This window comes from Nerophis ophidion, linkage group LG17, assembly GCF_033978795.1.
Source record: "Nerophis ophidion isolate RoL-2023_Sa linkage group LG17, RoL_Noph_v1.0, whole genome shotgun sequence".
NCBI lineage: Eukaryota > Metazoa > Chordata > Actinopteri > Syngnathiformes > Syngnathidae > Nerophis > Nerophis ophidion.
This window is the reverse complement of record NC_084627.1, coordinates 31,915,690-31,937,134: the sequence shown is the minus strand read 5'-3', so window position 1 is coordinate 31,937,134 and position 21,445 is coordinate 31,915,690. Positions and strand designations below refer to the sequence as shown.

At 38.3% G+C, this 21,445-nt stretch overlaps 1 protein-coding gene across 1 annotated transcript in view; it reads left to right on the top strand.

Annotated features, from left to right (window-relative positions):
* Positions 1-20,905, top strand: part of dennd1a (DENN/MADD domain containing 1A) — a 101,919-nt gene extending 81,014 nt beyond the window's left edge. The window contains exons 20-22 of the mRNA XM_061876758.1: positions 3,777-3,841; positions 7,662-7,902; positions 19,536-20,905. Of these exons, the coding sequence (XP_061732742.1) occupies positions 3,777-3,841; positions 7,662-7,902; positions 19,536-20,435 (1,206 nt within the window). The 3' untranslated portion in view covers positions 20,436-20,905. The remainder of the gene's footprint in view (positions 1-3,776; positions 3,842-7,661; positions 7,903-19,535) is intronic.
* The last annotated feature ends 540 nt before the right edge of the window (positions 20,906-21,445 follow it).

Here is a 21,445-nt window from a genome sequence, read left to right as displayed (position 1 = left end):
ACAATATGGGACACTCTGCCAGCCAATTTTGGAACTGGAACTGGCAAGAATGACACGAAAAGTACTTGCTTCCTCCCGCCCTCACCCCGTTTCTTTGCGAGGATTATGAGACATTCTTCACCTAAATGGGAATATATTGACATCCTAGCAATCGGCCTCCTAATGACAGTTGACGTTGCTCAGTAAGTTATGTTTTAGTAAGTTTGTTTGCCCTCATAAAGTCTGCAGTGAGCTGAAATGTGATGCGTTTTTTAAATTAATGCACCGCGTATACTTAAAATGATCAAAATACCTAAGTATTAAATGTTATTATGAATGTGCCTGTTACTACATTACATATATACTCACAACCAGTGATGGGCAGTAACAAGCTACATGCAGCCTTGCTACATTGTTTAACTACATTTTCCAATAGCTTGGTGGTAGCTTAGCTACTTTTTTAACAAGTAGCTTTTCCTGTAGCTTAGCTACTCTTAGACCCATTTATAAAGGTAGCTTACATCAAATCTACAAGCTAAAAAGACAGGACAAAAAAATGTAATCCAGAGAAAATACAGTGATCTGGATTGAAAGTGTATTTTTATACACACGAAGAAAATCTGTGATGATTGATTGGTGTTCGTATGATTACCCACAATTGGTTAAGGTTAGGAAGAAACATTACAGATTGGGCAATCGGAAGCAAGATAAGGTAGGTCGTCAAAACTAGTTGAGTAAAATCATAAACAGTCACTCATGTCACATGACGACGAGGGAGTAGGAGACAGAGGGATGCTGCAAGCTGACGACTCAAAAAAAGACAAACCAAAACATACTTGAAAATGTCAGAGGAATTCTCTCTCGCAAATGAAATTTTTCCTTTAGTAATAAAGATGACATGCAGGACACCCACAATAATGTGTGTCCTTAGCCATATTTAGCTGTATGTGTTTAGCGAAAACAATGCCCAAAACCTCAGTTTTTAGTTGTTTACTCAGTAAAACAAACTTTTAGATAGATCCAAATAAATATGCCTTTGTGTGCAAACCATGTCTCTTTCAAGCGCATAAAGTCAAAAAATCAGGGTGCAACATTGCTACAAAAGCGGAGCCTCCCACTTTTATCACAGCGGAAGAGAAGACAATATCTCTCTTCTTGTTCCACCTCAGTGACTTCTGTGTGTGTGCCCACTTGTTTGTAGAGCAGCACATACATACATACATACATACTTACACATTATTTTTATTTTATTTTATGAAATACAAAGCCTGTTTCCATATGAAATGGGAAAATTGTGTTAGATGTAAATATAAACGGAATACAATGATTTGCAAATAATTTTCAACCCATATTCAGTTGAATATGCTACAAAGACAACATATTTGATGTTCAAAATTGATAAACATTTTTTTTTTGTAAATAATCATTAACTTTAGAATTTGATGCCAGCAACACATGACAGAGTAGTTGGGAAAGGTGGCAATAAATACTGATAAAGTTCAGGAATGCTCAACAAACACTGATTTGGAACATCCCACAGGTGTGCAGGCTAATTGGGAACAGGTAGGTGCCATGATTGAGTATAAAAACAGCTTCCCAAAAAATGCTCAGTTTTTCACAAGAAAGGGTGGGGCGAGGTACACCCCTTTGTCCACAACTGTGTCAGCAAATAGTCAAACAGTTTAAGAACAACGTTTCTCAAAGTGCAATTGCAAGAAATGTAGGGATTTCAACGTCTATGGTCCATAATATCAAAAGGTTCAGAGAATCTGGTGAAATCACTCCACTTAAGCGTCATGGCCTGAAACCAACATTGAATGAACTTACCCTCTGATTCCATACCTTTCTAATTTTTTTATTAGGATGCTATGATTAATTGTGTCAAATGCTTTTGTTAAATCAATTAACACTGCAGCAGCACATTTTTTGCTATCTATTGCATCGGTGATCTCTTCCGTTATTTCGATTAATGCCATTGATCAATCAATCAATGTTTACTTATATAGCCCTAAATCACTAGTGTCTCAAAGGGCTGCACAAACCACTACGACATCCTCGGTAGGCCCACATAAGGGCAAGGAAAACTCACAACCAGTGGGACGTCGGTGACAATGATGACTATGAGACCCTTGGAGAGGAGGAAAGCAATGGATGTCGAGCGGGTCCAACATGATACTGTGAAAGTTCAATCCATAATGGATCCAACACAGTCGCGAGAGTCCAGTCCAAAGCAGATCCAACACAGCAGCGAGAGTCCCCTTGATGTTGAGCTGTTGGCTCTGTATCCGTATTGGTTGTCTGTGAGTGTTTTGTTTTTATTTATACATTTGTCTAATCTGTTGTTAAACAGTTTTTTAATTATTTTAGAAAATTGTGGAAGTAGAGAAACAGGTCTGTAGTTCGTAAACTGGTGTTTATCACCAGTCTTATAAATTGGTACGACTTTTACTATTTTAATTTTATCTGGGAATTTGCCTGTTTGAAATGATAGGTGGCTGACATATGTTAAAGGTTCTGAAATCTCTTCAATAACCTTTTTTATCATTTCCATATAAAATCCGTTACACTCATTTGAGATCTCATCTTTTTTCACTCCTTTGAGGAAAATAGAGTTGGGGTTTCTATTAAGGTCAAGTCCTCAACTGATTGGGGATCTAGAATCTTTTCCTCCATATTTGGTCCAATGTTCACAAAGTACTTATTGAAGCTGTCAACTACTTTGTTCAAATTGTCATTTTTTACATTTCCATCTAAGAAGTGTTTAGGATAGTCCTTTTTAGCACCATTTTTAATAATGCTGTTTAGGATACCCCATGTTGCTCTCATATTGTTTTTGTCCAATAGAATAGTAGTTTATTTTCTACATGTTTGTAATATGCCAGTTAGCTTGTTCTTATATGTTTTGTACTTGTTTTCTGCTTCTGTAGATCTTTGTGTTATAAATGTTCTATATAATTTATTCTTCTTTTTGCAAGCATTTATCAATCCTTATTTTGTCCATTGTTGATTATTTTCATTTTTATTCTTACCAAGTTGTTTCAATTGACAGTGTATGTCATAAAGCATCTCAAAGGTATTAAAAAAATACCATATGCATGATCTACATAATTTTCCATGTAGACATTGTCCCAACTCTATTTTCTCAGATCATTTTTGAAAGCTGTCATACTTTTTTCCGTACTTATTCTTCGAAAACTAAATTATTCATCTGTTATCACTCAAGTAGGATTTTTTTTCCTATTCGTGTGATGGTAGGTGATTCACTTGAGTCGCACAGGAAATGGTCAGAGGCAATCTTCTAATACTTTAAGAAATATTAAGTTCATTTGCTAATTCTAGCTTAGCAACACCCTCACAGAAACAGAACGTCAGAGGATCATCAACTCAAACCATGATGGTTTGGTGCAATCAACGCTAACGCTAACCTAAAGCATGCGGGGAAGCTTTTTACCTTATACCTTGTAATTTTGAACATCTCTCCAACATATTTGAAAGAGATAGGAATAGTTATTGGAATTCAATCAGATCAAATAATTGCATCAAAAATGTATTGCAAATGTTGTTCTGAAATCAAAGAAGTCAATGTCAAGATAGCAAAAGTGCCTTGAGGGAGATGAGCGAGCCTGCGTAGCGTATAGTGGCACCGGGGATAAGTGTCAAAAATAAATATTTTTATGGGTATCTAAATTTTTTGCTTGTTGTACCTATTTTTCTTACTGGTGGTTTTGAAAATGTATCCTCTTGAATTGAAGGGTGCTGCCAAATATTTGTACATGTGTTTTTGTTCACTTTTGCAGACACCGTCACCCACGCTGTTGAAGAAACAAACCAGTAATGACAGTCTGGAAAGTCCTGATGACCAGTAAGCCTATTTAAATTCTGTACACACAACACTGAACTCTGGGTGTATTATGAACCAATGCTTGTGAATGCGCAATAAAGTTAGATTGTTTCAGACAGGTGTTAACTGCAAATTAAGCATTGCAATATTGTCTACCTTAAGCTGACCTAATAAAAAAGAAAGAAACGAAGTAATGTACTACACACTTTCAATTCATCCCAGTTGTAAGCTATTGTTCACGTGTGTAAAGTAAAATAGTTGAAATGTGAACATTGTACTCGCTTTTGTGTGATACTGCATATTTACATCACTGCTTGTCAAGGTAGTATGAATGTATTCCTACAGTAGGCATACAATCCTCAACGACTGTTGCCAAACACCTAAAACTTTTAGTAAAATAAAAAAAACTGTGTTTTTTAGGCCTGTTGAAATATTTATTTTAATAGCAGTTGTAATCTTGAACCGACACACTTGTAAAGATAGTGTTATTGTCCAAATACACAAAGTGCAGTGGATTACTGAAATTGGGCATACAGAGAACATTGATGGTTTTACAAAATTCAAGCTATAGTTTCAGCTTCCACATTACTCTTATCAAGGAGAAATAATGATGTCATTCTGTTCAGGATTTGTACGTTTAACAGATATAACCAATAAACAATATTTCATGTTAATGGTAGATACTGTATGTTAACAGATAAATACAATATAACAAAACATAGAATAAACTATAATTAGTATTTGATTAAGGTATAGGGTGTACTAAATGCAGTAGTGCACTTGTATGTTGTAGTAGTAGTCTGAGTAGTACTTGCAGTAGTGTACTTTTAGTTTTTTGTAATTGTAGTACTTCTAGTTGTGTAATTTTAGTTGTAGTACTTGTAGTGTGATTGTAGTTGTAGTACTTGTGGTAGTTTTGTAGTTTTGTTGTAGTACTTATTGCAGTGTGTTTGTACTTGCAGTATTGTATTTTAGTTACTTGTAGTGGTCGTATTTGCAGTTGTGTATTTTTAGTTCCTTGTAATTGTAGTACTTTTCATTATTATTATATATCCATCCATCCATCCATTTTCTACCACTTATTCCCTTTATATTATTATTATTATTATATTATTTTATAATAATTATAATATGAATTAGTTTTATTGTAGTTGTAGTACTTGTGGTAGTGTGCTAATAGTTTTAGTAGTATACATATAGTTATATACATATACGGGACGGCGTGGCGCAGTGAGGGAGTGGCCGTGCGCAACCCGAGGGTCACTGGTTCAAATCCCACCTAGAACCAACCTCGTCACGTCCGTTGTGTCCTGAGCAAGACACTTCACCCTTGCTCCTGATGGGTGCTGGTTGGCGCCTTGTATGGCAGCTCCCTCCATCAGTGTGTGAATGTGTGTGTGAATGGGTAAATGTTGAAGTAGTGTCAAAGCGCTTTGAGTACCTTGAAGGTAGAAAAGCGCTATACAAGTACAACCCATTTATCATTTATTTATTCTAGTAGTTGTAGTACTTGTAGTTGTAATACTTTTTAGTAGTGTACTTTTAGTTTCTTACAGTTGTAGTACTTGTTGTAGAGTATTTGCGATGTTTTGTAATTGGATTAATCAGAGTTGTGTACTTGTTGTTTCTCGTAGATGTAGTACTTGTAGTAGTGTATTTGTTGTTTCTTATAAATGTAGTACTTGTCATAGTGTAGTTGTGATTTTTTTGTAGTTGGCCAGCATGGTTGCCAACATGTCAGTATGAAGTGTGGTGAGAGAAACAATACAAAGTAAAATAGAATGTTTGCACTGCCATCTTTGACAATAGTGATGTTGTTATGGATCCATATTCAACATTTCTCTGTATACAAACACCTCCATTTTGCATTTCTATTGTCAAACTTTTAGTCCATTCAAGTCTTGTGTAGGTTTACAATCTTTTCCCTAAGGTCAGCTCTTTGTTCTTGCCCATTGTGGTGTCGAGGTTTGAATGTAGAGAGTGTTTGTGGGACTGGTGTATTTCATACACATAATGAAATTGTTTTTTTATCTGTTTCATGCACGCATAACCACTCTGTTGGGTCGCATTGCTTGCTATTTGGTAGGGATTCAATACTTACTTCACTCAATCAAATACAAATTGATTTCTAAACTTCCATCCATCCATTTCTACCGCTTATTACCTTTGGGGTCGCGGGGGGCGCTGGTGCCTATCTCAGCTACAACCGGGCGAAAGGCAGTGTACACCCTGGACAAGTCGCCACCTCATCGCAGGGCCAACACAGATAGACAGACAACATTCACACTCACAATCACACACTAAGGCCAATTTAGTGTTGCCAATCAACCTATCCCCAGGTGCATGACTTTGGAGGTGGGTGGAAGCCGGAGTACCAGGAGGGAACCCACGCAGTCACGGGGAGAACATGCAAACTCCACACAGAAATATCCCGAGCCCGGGATTGAACCCTAACCACTCAGGGCCTTCGTATTGTGAGGCAGACGCACTAACCCCTCTTCCACCGTGCAGCCCATTTATAAACTCATTTATGTTTTATATCAGGGGTCCTTAACCTTCTTTACACCAGGGACTGGTTTAATGTATGCATTATTTTCACAGACCGGCTTTCCACATGTGGCAGAAAATGAGCATGAAAAATCAACTCACCATAACGCTTAAGTCGTGGGAGCCTTGGGCGTGTTTCTTTGTGAAGAGATGGTCCCCGGCACGTTAATGGCAAATACTATTACCAGTGTTTCTTAACCCATTGCTTGCATGCCCATTGTTGGGCTGCGAGCGCCCCCCAGAATGTAATATATGTTTTTCAGCTGTGGTCCCTATTGGCCGCAGCGAAAGGGACAAGCGGTAGAAAATGGATGGATGGATAGGTACTTAGTTGTAACACCCTTTTCCACCACTTGTGGCAGTAATGACAAAATAAAAAAAACAGAAAACCTCTGACGTTAATGTCGTACAGCAATTTCTTAAGGCCAAACACTATAACTAATATGGTGACGCTGTATTTTTCTTTGCACTTTATTGACAGTTTAGTTAAGCATTTTTTTTGTTAATTTAGCTTATTTTTTTTGCGAAACATAATACATATTGTATGTATGTATTGTTTATTTGATTAGTACTTCTTCTAATCATGGTGACTTGAGCTTAAGGTTTATATGATAAATTAATAATAATCTTTGTGATTGACACATGCTTTTATATCAATTGATACGTTTGTAAACTGTAAGTAGGTTAGATATAATTTTTGAAAATTATCAAAATCAAGAGTAAGTTTACTATTTAAGTATAAATATTAGAGTGGTCCTGGGCCCCTCTGTAGCAGAAAAGTTGGGCACCGAGGTCAAAAAGGTTAAGAACCCTTTCAGGGAACTGCAGATGGAAATTAACCTTTGGCTACAATTTGGCACATTAACATTTTATATGGTCATTAATAAGCATTAATGTAATATATCAAATGGTGACTTCCTATCAGGAGTTGTAGTATACATCTATAAACAAGCTATTGGTGTGTTTAGTTGGACAGGCAAAAGTTAAGTCAGAGAAAATGCAGTAGTTTATAAATTACTTAATGTTCCTGTGCGGCCCAGCAGTAAACGCGTCACGGACCGGTTGTTGGGGACAACTGTTTTATAGTGTGTCTCTCTGTTAAAATAAAGTTTACATAAAAAGATTGATGTTTTTTATTTTTATTAGTTACAAAATCATGGCATATAATTAATTGGAGCTTTGTATGTGACCTAAATTGGGTGAAGATTTAAATAAATGAAAGATTACAAAGACAGATGAATAATGTTACATACTTTCAATGTAATTCCTTATTAAAAAGTTTTGGTCTGTGCAGGTTACAGCCATACCACTCACTCAAAGAGGTTGAGTGTGTTGAAGAAAGAGATTGTCATGTTGGTCCACACACAGCTCCGCCCAGCCCACCCAAGGAGAACCTCTCCAACGTCAGCTTATTGGCCAGCATCTTCAGCTGCCTAGACGAGCATGAGAGTCCACCCTTTCCTCTGGCTAAAAGTCTTGAGGACCTCAGGATTCTACAGGACTGTGAAGCGCTCCGAGCCAAGTTCACCTGTGAGGTCAGAGACATATTGATTCGATAGGAGCATTTGAGTTTTTCAAAATATTACCTTTGGATATTCATCTTCAAATTTAGCACATATTTGACACCCATCAGTAACAATATTGGTTTTACACTTATACACTGCTATAGATCAGATGTCAACTTTTTAAAAGTGTCAAGTCTTGTCATGAAAAATGTCACGTTATTGTTTGCCATGGTTGTGCAGCTGCCTACAGTAGATGTCCCCTTCTGCAGCTGTGTCCCAGTGTTTACATGGCGATTGTCCTCACATGAAAGATTTCTTAAAAAGGGATGCTCGCTTTAGGCACATTTACATTTCACTATTTGTTGTATATATATCTCGATAGTTTTCCGTAGCCTTGAATGAACACTTGATGTATGTAATCACACCAGTATGATGATTCTATGTGTCTACATTAAAATATTCTTCTTTAAAACTTTTAAACTTTCATGCACAGAGGGAAATCACAACTACTGGTAAGTCAATTGACCAAAACTGTATTTATTAAATACGCTTCATTCTCTCGCGGGTGACTTTTTAAATGAAAGAACAAATTAGTGGTGCTGATACCTTTTCTAGTAACACTTCTGCTGCATACTTTGCATATTGCTGTTGTCTGTTGAAGCCAAAACCACTGCCAGATGATGGACCCCCTGCTGTTTTTTTGGGCATTAATTGTTCTTCCTCCATTTGTAATCAGTTTTGCACCTTCTCTCTCTTGTAATGTCACTCAACTCGCTCCGCTCCACTCTGCTTGCGCCACCTGCCTCAGCTAACGTTAGCCATGCTGTTACATCTCTGCTCGGCGAAAGCGCATGACGTATTTAAGAAGGCGGGCTTGTTTTACGTCTCTGTGAGAAGGAGAGACGAGAAGGAATGAGAAACGCCTGTAGTGTAATGCCCGCAGCTAAAAGCAACTGCATGAGAACTGAGAACGTACAGTATACTTGAATATTACGATATTGTCATTTTCTATATCGCACAGAGACAAACCTCCGATATATCGTTTATATCGATATATCGCCCTGCCCTAATACCTTGTGACACACATGCAGGAGTTGCAAATATTCCACATGGGTGCATGACTTTACAAAACACCTGGACGAACGTGAGAGCAAGCTAAAACAAATACATTGTCTAATGTTTATCCACAGTGTTACTAATTCTCTGCAAAAACAAATATGTTTCTAAGTACTATTTTTCACTGCAGGATTACAGGACAATGAACGGTTAAACATGCTACACTATACACAAGCATGTGAAATCGTCGGGAATATGCGGAAATGCGCGTTTTTAATATTTTGCCGTCAAAATATCACTTCTTCGTTTTTTTATGAAATGTAAAAAAAATGCAATGTAAAGAAAATGTTAGAATTTTGGTTATTTCCTGAATTTTAACAAGCCTCACAAGTGTTAAAGTAAGCTAGGAAAAAGCAAGTTTTTCAAGCTAAACATGATAAGACGAACATGGCGACTATACTATGTTCATTACACAGTTTTTAACCTTACGCCTCAGCCACACCTGATCCGTTGGCGTAACTTGCCCCTCTGTCATTTCCATTGCGTCCGTCGCGTCCTTTGTGTGTTGCGGTTTTATATTTGTCTGTCCATCTGTGTCGGCCCTGCGATGAGGTGGCCACTTGTCCAGGGTGTACTACACCTTTCGCCCGATTGTAGCTGAGATAGGCATCAGCGTCCCCCTGGACCACAAGGGGAATGGATGGATGGGCTGTAACTGAAAGTTGTTGTGTTGTGGCTTTGTGATTTTGTCTGGAGGTGTTTGCATTTGTTGTGACCTTTTTCAGCCACCTTAGGTATCCAACATTTTTGTTTGGATGACTAATGGCGATGACGCACACAGACTTCAGTAACGTTTAACATCCTTATCATTAATTGTGCTGTGTAAGTAAGGTTGCACCATAAATAAAGAACAAACATGGCAAAAGGTAACTAGAAGTCTGATGTTACAAAAATTGATGCGGGAGTTAAAAATCTCTGTCGGTGGTCTTAGCTGGAAATCACTGTTGATAAAACACAACCAAGTCTTGTGTATGACAAGATTGATAAACCTGACTTTGAAAATGTTAAATTTGCCGCAAGGAATTAAATTAGGGGAAACATGGCCGTGTCGCACTCGAAGATCATGTTGCTGGATTGAAACACAAGGAACTGATTCACTTTCAGAAGACAAACTATATGCATTACCAGGTAAAGTGATAATTTCATGAAACCTCCTAAAAATGTTAATTTATTTTTCATAATATAAACTGCACAATTAAGCAGTCTACGATACCGTTTGGCACCGTGGCCTTACCTGAAAGCCTTTGCGCCTACTGCCGGACATGCACATAGTCTCTTTGATCATGGAACGCATCAAAAACCGCAGTTTCACCCTTTCCACTAGTGATGGCCCAAATAGCAGGTTGCAACATTTGAGAAATGGCGTCCCTCAGGGATTAGTTCTGGCTCCACTCTTATTTAACATCTACACATATGATCTGCCAGTTACAACTGCCAAAAAGTTTGCATATTCGGACAACTTGGCAATTACACATCATGCAAAAAACTGGCAGGCGTTAGAGGGATCTCTTACCCAGGACATAACGACCTTATCCTCTTATCTTCAGAAATGGAAGTTGAAGCTCAGTGTAACCAAAACAGTGACGGCAGCCTTGCGCCTTTACAACAGGGAGGCACAACATGGGCTTAACATCACTTTTTAAGAACGTCCTCTACCCTTGTCTGCCAAACCCACATATCTGGGCATTAGGTTGGACAGGGCACTCACGTTTCGCCGACACCTGAGTCACTACACAAAAAGCTAACAACATGTGTTTGGCTTTTGAGATGACTGGCTGGATCCAGCTGGGCTTCTGGCGGTGTTACACTTCGTACAGCCACCCTTGCCTTGGTCCAGTCTGTACTGCACACCTGTTTGGTTTCAAAGTGCTCACACTCATCTCATAGATAAGCCGATTACGACGTTTTGCATTTAGTCACTGGATGCCTGCGTTCCACAACAACGGACAATCTTTCCATTTTATCAGGTATTCAACGATCTGAGCTTCGTCGCAAGAAAGCCAGACTGTCTCTAGTACGCCGAGCACTGGAGCCTGGGCACATTCTTCATGACTGTCTTCTGTCTCCTCTTACAGGACACCGAAAGCTTAAATCGAGACACCCATTTGTCCCTGCTGCACTGGAATTGCTAAATGACTTGAACCAGTCAAACACCATTTGTAGCAAACTACAAATGGAACATGGAATGGCGGTAAAAGTCTTGCAGACTCCATGATTACATCCCTAAGGGCCAGTACATCACATCACATCATTATGCTTTCCAAGGCCTGCTTGGGTCAGGCTTAATCGCCTCTTCCACTCAACTATGTGCAAATGGGGTATGGCTTCATCTGCGACATGTGAGTGTGGTGCAGACTGCAGACCAGATCATAACATCATGTCCCATCCTAATGAGAATCGTGGTCTGGCAGCTGTGGACGCTAGCTTGGTCAGTTGGCTGTTAAACACTTGCCCAGCTGTATAGTGGTTACACCTCTAATGAAATTATTTTTCCAAACAAAGAAGAACAGTTATAGTATGTGTATTTGGTGTTCAATGTTATATGGGTCAGCTTTAATGAAATGTTTAAAAAAAACATCCATCCATTTTCTACCACTTGTCCCTCTCTGGGTCGTGGGAGGTGCTGGAGCTTATCCCAGCTGCAGTCGGGCGAAAGGCAGGATACATCCTGGACAAGTCATTACCTCAACGCAGTGCCAACACAGATAGACAACATTCACACTCACATTCACACATTAGGGCCAATTTTAGTGTTGCCAATCAGCCCATCCCCAGTGCATGTCTTTGTTAGGAAGCCGGAGTACTCGGAGGGAACCCACGCATTCACAGGGAGAACATGCAAACTCCAAACAGAAAAACCCAGAGCCCAAGGATCAAACCCAGGACTTTCTTGTCATGAAGCAAATGCATTAACCCCTGTTCCACCCTGATAAATATAAAAAAGATAAACCTAAATAAATAATCACAGTGAAAATTTGGAACTTTAATAATTGTTAGAATATGATTAAAATTCTATGTTTGAAAAAATATTGTGTCACCTTTCAGTGATGCATGTCTATTACCCTAGCTGATAACATTATATGTGCATTGATATATATTTATACATTTTATATTGCTATTTTGTCGATGGTAATTGAATGTACACTTGTTTATTGTGGTGAGTTTTGTCTCATTTTGTCTCGATCTACTAGAAAAAAAAAACTTAAAAATTATGTGGCACATTGCACCAAACATGTAAGTGTAAAAAAAAAACAGCCAAAAGAGGTTGGTAGACAAGAATAAATTTAAATGTAAAATATATTGAAGAAATACACCCAATCGCAGGATAGGTCTCTTTGGGTTTTGCTTGGCAGCAGTTTGTGCTGATAGAAATGTTCCTTTTTTTTTTTACAAAGCAAAGCATAAGAAGACACAAGAAGCCGCTCATGGTTAGACTAAATCTCTTGAACGTTAACAAGAGTAAGCCAATACCAAGTATATCAAGTACCAGTACACGGTCGATACTACAGTGATTAGAAAGTAGTTTTTTTAATTATCATAGAATAGTTTTTCTTTATTGTAGGTTCCAAAGTCAGGAAATAAGGACATTGATGGCAAAAAACAAACAATTTAAATGGGGGCCAATAATAGTTGTATCTTTTTGTTTGGTTATTGTGCAGGCAACACTTTATTTTTTTCAAAAACATTTGTGCAATATTTAATACTACAAATTTAATACATCTTCTGATTTACAACACAACTAGCAAATTATGCAATTATTGACCGGATCATCTCCAGCTGGCACCAATTAGAACATTTTTTTTTACAGAATGGATGTAACGGTGCAGGTATTCGTAATCCGATTTTGGTACAGAGATTGATTGGCTGCACGGTGTCATATGTCCACTTGGTGATGAATATAGTCCGATCTTTGACTAGTGATAGTGCCTACGAGAAGCTAGAACTTGAAAAAAACACTTATTTGGTTAAAAACACCTCTATGGTAACATATTCCTGGTTGAATATGTGAATAAAGACAAGAGGAAAATATAAAAGCTATGTTCCGCAATTGTTCAGTAAAGATAGAGAACAAACAGGAACTATTAATGCTGTACTTCAAATAATAATTAACTTTACTACCAATAACTATTAATACACTTTTTTTTGTTATTTGTTTTGGGGTTTTTTGAGAATGGGAAGTACCTGCCAGCAGTCTTCAGTTTTTTATGTTTAATTTTAAAAATAATTTAAAGAGATTTATGTGTTGCATTTTGTTTCCTTACTGTACCCAAAATAAATCTGAGGCACTAACCGTAATGATGGAGTACACCTCTACTAGCAATTTCTCAAACTGTTTTGGCCTCAGATCCATTCTAATACTTTGACAATAAATTATAGAGGTGAAAATGTTTTATCAAGTAATTAAAGTGAACACAACATAAAGCATATCTTACTGAATTTTGAATTTGCTAGTGTTGTTGTAAATCAAAATATGTATTACATTTGTAGTATTAAATACTACATACAATTTAACAAAATAAAGTGTAATGCACAATAACTAACCAAAATAGAAAACTACTATTTGTTACCATTTAAATCGTTTGAGTTTTTCCCTCAAAGCCTCCCTGTATCAAGAGACGTACCCCCTGAGTTTGCAAACAATAACAAAAACCTCCCAAAAATCATTTTGGGATAAAAATAATACTAACAAGTAAAAGAAAAATATCGATCTAACCACTTAGGTATCGTTTATATACTAAATATATTATACTGTGTACAAGCCCTGTTTCCATGTGAGTTGGGAAATTGTGTTAGATGTAAATATAAACGGAATGGAATGATTTGCAAAATATTTTCAACCCATATTTAGTTGAATATGCTACAAAGACAACTTATTTGATGTTCAAACTGATAAACATTTTTTTTTGCAGATAATTATTAACTTTAGAAATTGATGCCAGCAACACGTTACAAAGAAGTTGGGAAAGGTGGCAATAAATACTGATAAAGTTGAGGAATGCTCATCAAACACTTACTTGGAGCATCCCACAGGTGTGCAGGCTAATTGGGAACAGGTGGGTGCCATGATTGGGTATAAAACAGTTTCCCAAAAAATGCTCAGTCCGTCACAAGAGAGGATGGGGCGAGGTACACCCCTTTGACCACAACTGCGTGAGCAAATAGTCAAACAGTTCAAGATTAATGTTTCTCAAAGTGCAATTGCAATAAATTTAGGGATTTCAACATCTACGGTCTATAATATCATCAAAAGGTTCAGAGGATCTGGAGAAATCTTTCCATGTAAGCGGCATGGCCGGAAACCAACATTGAATGACCGTGACGTTCAATCCTTCAGACGGCACTGTATTAAAAACCGACATCAATCTCTAAAGGATATCACCACTTGGGCTCAGGAACACTTCAGAAAAACACTGTCACTAAATACAGTTTGTCGCTACATCTGTAAGTACAAAATAAAGCTCTACTATGCAAAGCGAAAGCCATTTATCAACAACATCCAGAAACGCCGCCGGCTTTTGTGGGCCCGAGGTCATCAAAGATGGACTGATGCAAAGTGGAAAAGTGTATTGTGTTCTGACTAGTCCACATTTCAAATTGTTTTTGGAAATATTCGACATTGTGTCATCCGGACGAAAAAGGGAAGCGAACCATCTAGACTGTTATCGACGCAAAATTCAAAAGCCAGTATCTGTAATGTTATGGAAGTGCATTAGTGCCCAAGGCATGGGTAACTTACACATCTGGGAAGGCACCATTAATGCTGAAAGGTACATACAGGTTTTGGAACAACATATACTGCCATCTAAGCGCCACCTTTTTCATGGATGCCCCTGCTTATTTCAGCAAGACAAAGCCAAGCCACATTCAGCACGTGTTACAACAGCGTGGCTTCGTAAAAAAGGGTGCGGGTACTTTCCTGAGCCGCCTGCAGTCCAGACCTGTCTCCCATCGAAAATGTGTGGCGCATAATGAAGCATAAAATACGACAGCGGAGACCCCGGACTGTTGAACGACTGAAGCTCTACATAAAACAAGAATGGGAAAGAATCCACTTTCAAAGCTTCAACAATTAGTTTCCTCAGTTCCGAAACGTTAATTGAGTGTTGTTAAAAGAAAAGGTGAACATGCCCTTTCTAAACATTTAATAAAGTTTAGATATGTGAACATCAAATATCTTGTCTCTGTAGTGCATTTAATTGAATATGGGTTGAAGAGGATTTGCAAATCATTGTATTCCGTTTATTTTTACATCTAACACAACTCCCAACTCATATGGAAACGGGGTTTGTGTAATATTATTGACATCTGGATAGATCACCCATACTTTACAATGAACAGCTAGCTTCTTGTGTCATCGGTGTGTGTGTGTGTGTGTGTGTGTGTGTGTGTGTGTGTGTGTGTGTGTGTGTGTGTGTGTGTGTGTGTGTGTGTGTGTGTGTGTGTGTGTGTGTGTGTGTGTGTGTGTGTGTGTGTGTGTGTGTGTGTGTGTGTGTGTGTGTGTGTGTGTGTGTGTGTGTGTGTGTGTGTGTGTGTGAGAAACATGCTTAGCCATTCCTTTTTCTTCTAGTCCTCCAGTGATAATGTGACTTGCGGCTTCACACTGTGGATAAATGACGCGTTCCTTGCCGTATGGTCTCAAATTCTAGCGAGAGATTTGGCAAGACACACACCCTACTGGAATTCATGCAACTCCTGCATGTGCGTAACAAGCTTTAAGGAAATGTAATTATGTCCCCCTAAGCAAGCGTCCCTTTTGAATGAATCTTTCACGTGAGTACAATCTTTAGCATGTAAACACTGGGACACAGTTGTACATTCAACTGGGACACCTCTAAATATTATCAATGATCTTAAAAACTAGTGTTGCCTCTGTTTAAAACTTTAATCAAGAGTCGTTGAACGCACTATTATGTGCTAAAAGATACAAAGGTGAATATCAGTTAAAGGCAAATATCGGCCCCCAATTTGATCCCATTAACAAGATCAAGACATCTCTCACAGATGAAATGGATGGAACTTTGTCATAACACTTCAAAAGTACAACAAAATTAAATATTCAGTACAAACCCGTCCAAGAACAGATATATAGTTACAGTGTAGATAGAACAGGAACTATTGGGTGGGGTGAGGACCAGGAAAAAAAACTCATGCAAATGTGGTATACAAATTACAACATACAATTCAAGACTTGCAACAAGGGCACGTGTGTTTGTGTGTGTGGTGGCAAGTATTTTCCGTGGACGCGTGTGTGTGTGAGCCTGCAGAGTGGCTATGTTCTCTCACAAACAGAATAACACAGCCAGTTTGTCCAACAAAAGTCAACAAACAGCAGGTGTATGTCCATGCTCAGTTTGCAATTTAGTCCATAAATCACAAAAGTCTGAGTACCCCCAGCTCTGCTTGCATCCTTCAATCATTTGTGGTAGCTTTGGGGTTCCTTGAACAGCTTCCAGCATCTTCCAATTCATCGAATTTCATGTAAAAATAAATCTGGGACCTTAATTTTAGACCATATCGTCCAGGCCTAATTGAAACTCAAAATAATAGCATATTGTGTGCAAGTTCATTAATGTCAGCAATTAACTTTAAATGTGAATGTAATATGTGATATTAGCTCATTACATGCAAAGTAAGGTATGTCAAGTCTTTATTATCATTTTGACTACAGGCTTACACTTTTTGAAATCCCACATTTACTGTGATTGTCAATTCAAGGTTTTCATAAACTGTAAGCCATAATAATTAGAAATGTAACCAAAAAAGGCTTGATATACACACACACACACGCACACACACACACACACATATATATATATATATATATATATATATATATATATATATATATATATATCACTTTGCATGTAAAAGGTTAAAATCACATGGTACTAAATATTACGTTCTTGTGTAATTTCCACATGATTTATTTAGTTAAATCAGGGGTCTCACACTCAATTTACCTGGGGGCCACTGGATGCAGAAACTGGATGAGGCTGGGCCGCAAGAAAAGATTTCTTTAAAAAATCCAACATGCACTTTTTACTGAATTCCCTTTCTACAAAAGGCTTTCCCGCCCTAGTGACATACTTGTCAATGCTCACGATTTTTCCGGGAGACTCCTGAATTTCAGTGTACCTCCCGACAATCTACCAGTGCAAACATTCTCCCAAATTTTTCCCAATTTTCACCTGGCCGACATTATTAAGGGCTGCCGTGACTGCACTGCCTTTAACGTCCTTTAACGTCCTTTACAACAGTGGTTCTCAACCTTTTTTCAGTGATGTACCCCCTGTAAACATTTTATAATTCAAGTACCTCCTAATCAGTTTGCATGTCCTCCCTGTGAATGCGTGGGTTGTCTCCGGGTATTCCGGCTTCCTCCCACCTCCAAAGACATGCACCTGGGGATAGGTTGATTGGCAACACTAAATTGGCCATAGTGTGTGAATGTGAGTGTGAATGTTGTCTATCTGTGTTGGCCCTGCGATGAGGTGGCGACTTGTCCAGGGTGTACCCCGCCTTCCGCCCGACTGTAGCTGAGGTAGGCGCCAGCGCCCACCGCGACCCTAAAAGGGAATAAGCGGTAGAAAATGGAAGTACCCCCTAATCAGAGCAAAGCATTTTGGTTAGAAAACAAGAGATAAAGAAGTAAAATACAGCACTATGTCATCAGTTTCTGATTTATTAAATTATATAACAGTGCAAAATATTGCTCAATAGTAGTGGTCTTTCTTGAACTATTTGGAAAAAAATATATAAAAATAACTAAAAAACTTGTTGAAAAATAAACAAGTGATTCAATTATAAATACAGATTTCTACACATAGAAGTAATCATTAACTTAAAGTGCCCTGTTTGGGGATTGTAATAGAGATCTATCTGGATTCATGAACTTAATTCCAAACATTTCTTCACAAAAAAATAAATCTTTAACATCAATATTCATGGAACATGTCCACAAAAAGTCTAGCTGTCAACACTGAATGTTAGATTGTTGTATTATTTTTCTACAGTTTACGAACTTACATTCATACTTCATTGAAGTATTATTCAATACACATATGTATAAAGGATTTATGAATTGCTGCTGGTTATTAAAAGGTTTTTAATAAATCTCACTTGTCCCTTGGCATACCTTCAAGTACCCCCAGGGGTCCGCGCACCCCCAAAAGAAGACTACTGCTCCACTACATGTCATCGCGCACGCTTTTATATCACACAACCAATGTGCCGGCTCTGTATCATGATGTGTGAGACTTGTGCAGAATAACGTCAGTGACTGCAAGACTTACTTATTCAATAGCCATACACGTCACACTAAGGATGGCCGTAAAAAAAACTTTTAACACTGTTACAAATATGCGCCACACTGTGAACCCACACCAAACAAGAATGACAAACCCTTTTTGGGAGAATGTCTGCACCCTAACACAACTTAAATACAAAAGAACAAATACCCAAAACATTTGTATATTGTAGCAGGGCTACAATATACAACACCTCAACCGACGCAAGTAGGGAGGGTGGGGGCGTGAGTGGTTGGTGGTAGCAGGGGTGTTTATATTGTAGTCCGTAAGATTTAGCTCTGCATGGGATTCTGGGTAATTGTTCTGATGTGAAAGCTTAGTTCCGCAATTGTGTTCATGTTGTGTTACGATGCGGATGTTCTCCCGAAATGTTTGTCATTCTTGTTCGGTGTGGGTTCACAGTCTGGCACATATTTGTAACAGTGTTTAAAAAATGTTTACGGCCACCCTTAGTTTGACGTGTGTAGCTGTTGATCAAATACGTCTTGCAAAAACACACGTGCGTCTCACATGGCCAGATGCAACATACAACTGGGCTTGCACGTTGTCATTTCAGGATGTACGGGGCGCTAAAGGCAGTGCCATTATGGCACTCCCTGAATATACTTGATCTGGTAAAAATCCACAGGGGCTTTGAGAGAATTGGTGCCCGAAATTCAGGGGTCTCCTGGGAAAATTGGCCCGTGGGCCGCATGTTTGAGACTCCTGAGTTAAATTCTACAGAAGAATAATTATTTATTACATTTATTTTTTTTAAAGTGCCTTTCTTATGCTATGCTATGTATATGACCTCACTGTAGGCTTTGTCTGGTCATGCTACCTCTAAACTAAACTAAACTAAGGCTAATCCACCTTTTTTTCCCAAATAAGAATTGATAATAGAACCGTTATGGAACCGAATCGTTACGCAGAATCGAAACTGGACTCCAAACCGTAAAAATCTTATGAATACCCATCCCAAGTCGCACACAGCACTTTGCTTCTCCCAAGAGTCCAAAAACAACCATTCCGACAGGACAGGCTGACTCCACTGAACCCAAGATTTTGTCAATTTGTTAAGAGTCCAGTTGATCAATTCCGTTGTTTTGATTTTGAAGAGCAGTGCAAAAAGAGTAGAGCGAAAGGGAAAGTGTCCGCCTTCATTGAGTGCCAGATAGAAGTAATCTTTATTATACATTAATTTGATTATTTGATTATTATTGCTTTAAATACCTGTTTTTCCTCATTTTGTTTTTGCAGCGAAAGGAGCTGAGTTTCACCGAATACTCACAAATGTTTCCCGGCCTAAAGCCGTCCCACCCTTACAACAAGTTGTTGAGCCAAGGACAGGATCAAGCAGACTTTCCACCTTGCAAGCTTTCTTCCTACGAAAGACTTCAATCTGCCCAATTTGAAAAAAAAACCCACAGCAGTCAAAATTCAGGCCTTGTAGCACGAGACTCCTCGACCCCAGACAACATCACCATACCTCGTCCTCACGCCAGGAAGAGAGCTGGTCTTGGACCACCTAACACTCAGCCTCAGTGTACACAACGCAATGAGTACGTGACAAAAAGAGGAGGGCAAGAATTTAGGAAAGCCCTGAGCAAAACCTCAGATGAAGTTCACTCTTTAGATGGTATGGAATTTATACGCCTGCTGGACCCTCTTAACGAGTCCACACACGTTAGTTTTCTGTCAGGAAAGGCTGAAGGTGATAATGAATCCACAAGATCTTTTCCACAGAACCTTCCTCCCTTTCAGCCACCTCATGACATGTCATCCAATCTCTTCAGCCAATCAGTCTGGCATAAAACACCAGAGCCACTCTCTGATTCACAAGTTATTACCCCCACAATTTCAGGAAGATTCAGACAGCAACTGCCTGGCAGTTCTACGCGTCTGCCTATCTATCCAATGGCTTCCCCTTCCTCATACATCTCCTTGCCTCATTCATCAACCGCTAATTACACTCTCTCAAACCTAAGAAGCTCTATGTCTGTCCCCAGTCCAGTTTCCAGCACCCTTACAAGACCGTTTCATGCTGAAGTAGAAAAACCAAATCCTCAGGATCTGTTTGGCGACCTGCTGACAATGATTCAACCAGCTGTAGCCCCCCAAAAGAGGGCAGACCCCAAGAGGTGGGAAACGTTTGACTAAAACGTTTGTGTAAATCTAATGGAGTAAGTAAGTGCTGAATGAATTTGTTCCCTCATGAAGATATAAAAACTAGCATAAAAATGATGGACTGCTCATATATTTGTAAGGGATCAAATACTTATTTCCTCCACTATGTTTTTTTTCTGAGTTGCCTTTTTATTTCATTGCCGAATGAACAACCTCTTTGGACGAAACACATGAAGCATTCCTCAATTTAAAACTTAAACTGTGATCATTAATTATGTTTCGAGAAACTTCATATAAGAAATAATTCAAACAATGCAGAGAAAATCATGTACCGTTAAATGTAAACTCCAGTGAATTATAACATACTACAGTTCGGTTTGTTGTTTTCTTTGCACGCTTTTAGCTGTTTAACTTGACAATAGCATTAAAAAATGTTTTGTCTACAGATACTTGCTATCTTTAAGCAATGGACACCCAATAAACACATTAATTTGAATTCAAAAGTCCTTGTAGTCGTTTCTTAACTGCAGGGGTTAATGTTCACGTATTTTTGTCTTCACTTTTACTGTATATTTCACCTTCGTCTTGTTTTGTTTTTTTTCCTTTGTTAGTTACTACCTCACATGTGGGATTGTATACGTATTTGTTCTTTTTTGTTTTGAAAGAGTGTATTAACACATAATGTATTAATAACCGATAATTTATTTACACATTGTGTATTAATAGCAGTGTAACAATGTGTTTTATTAACGCAGTGTATTAACACTTTGTGTGTCATTAACACAGTGTATCATCAGCCTGTTTTACTAAAAGCCAAATACCATGCGGTAAACATCATGTCAATCTATAAAATAGCGTGTACCATTAGTGGGCGTACTGCATGCGATTTACTAACACTGCGTGTATAACTAAAAAGTGATGAAGGATTTTGTCTGTACTATATCGGGCATCTTACCAGAGACACTCTCATAAACTGCACATTTATGTTATCATACTCCTACCTGCGGAGACATGTACTACTTGTTATGGGCATTTTAGAACTA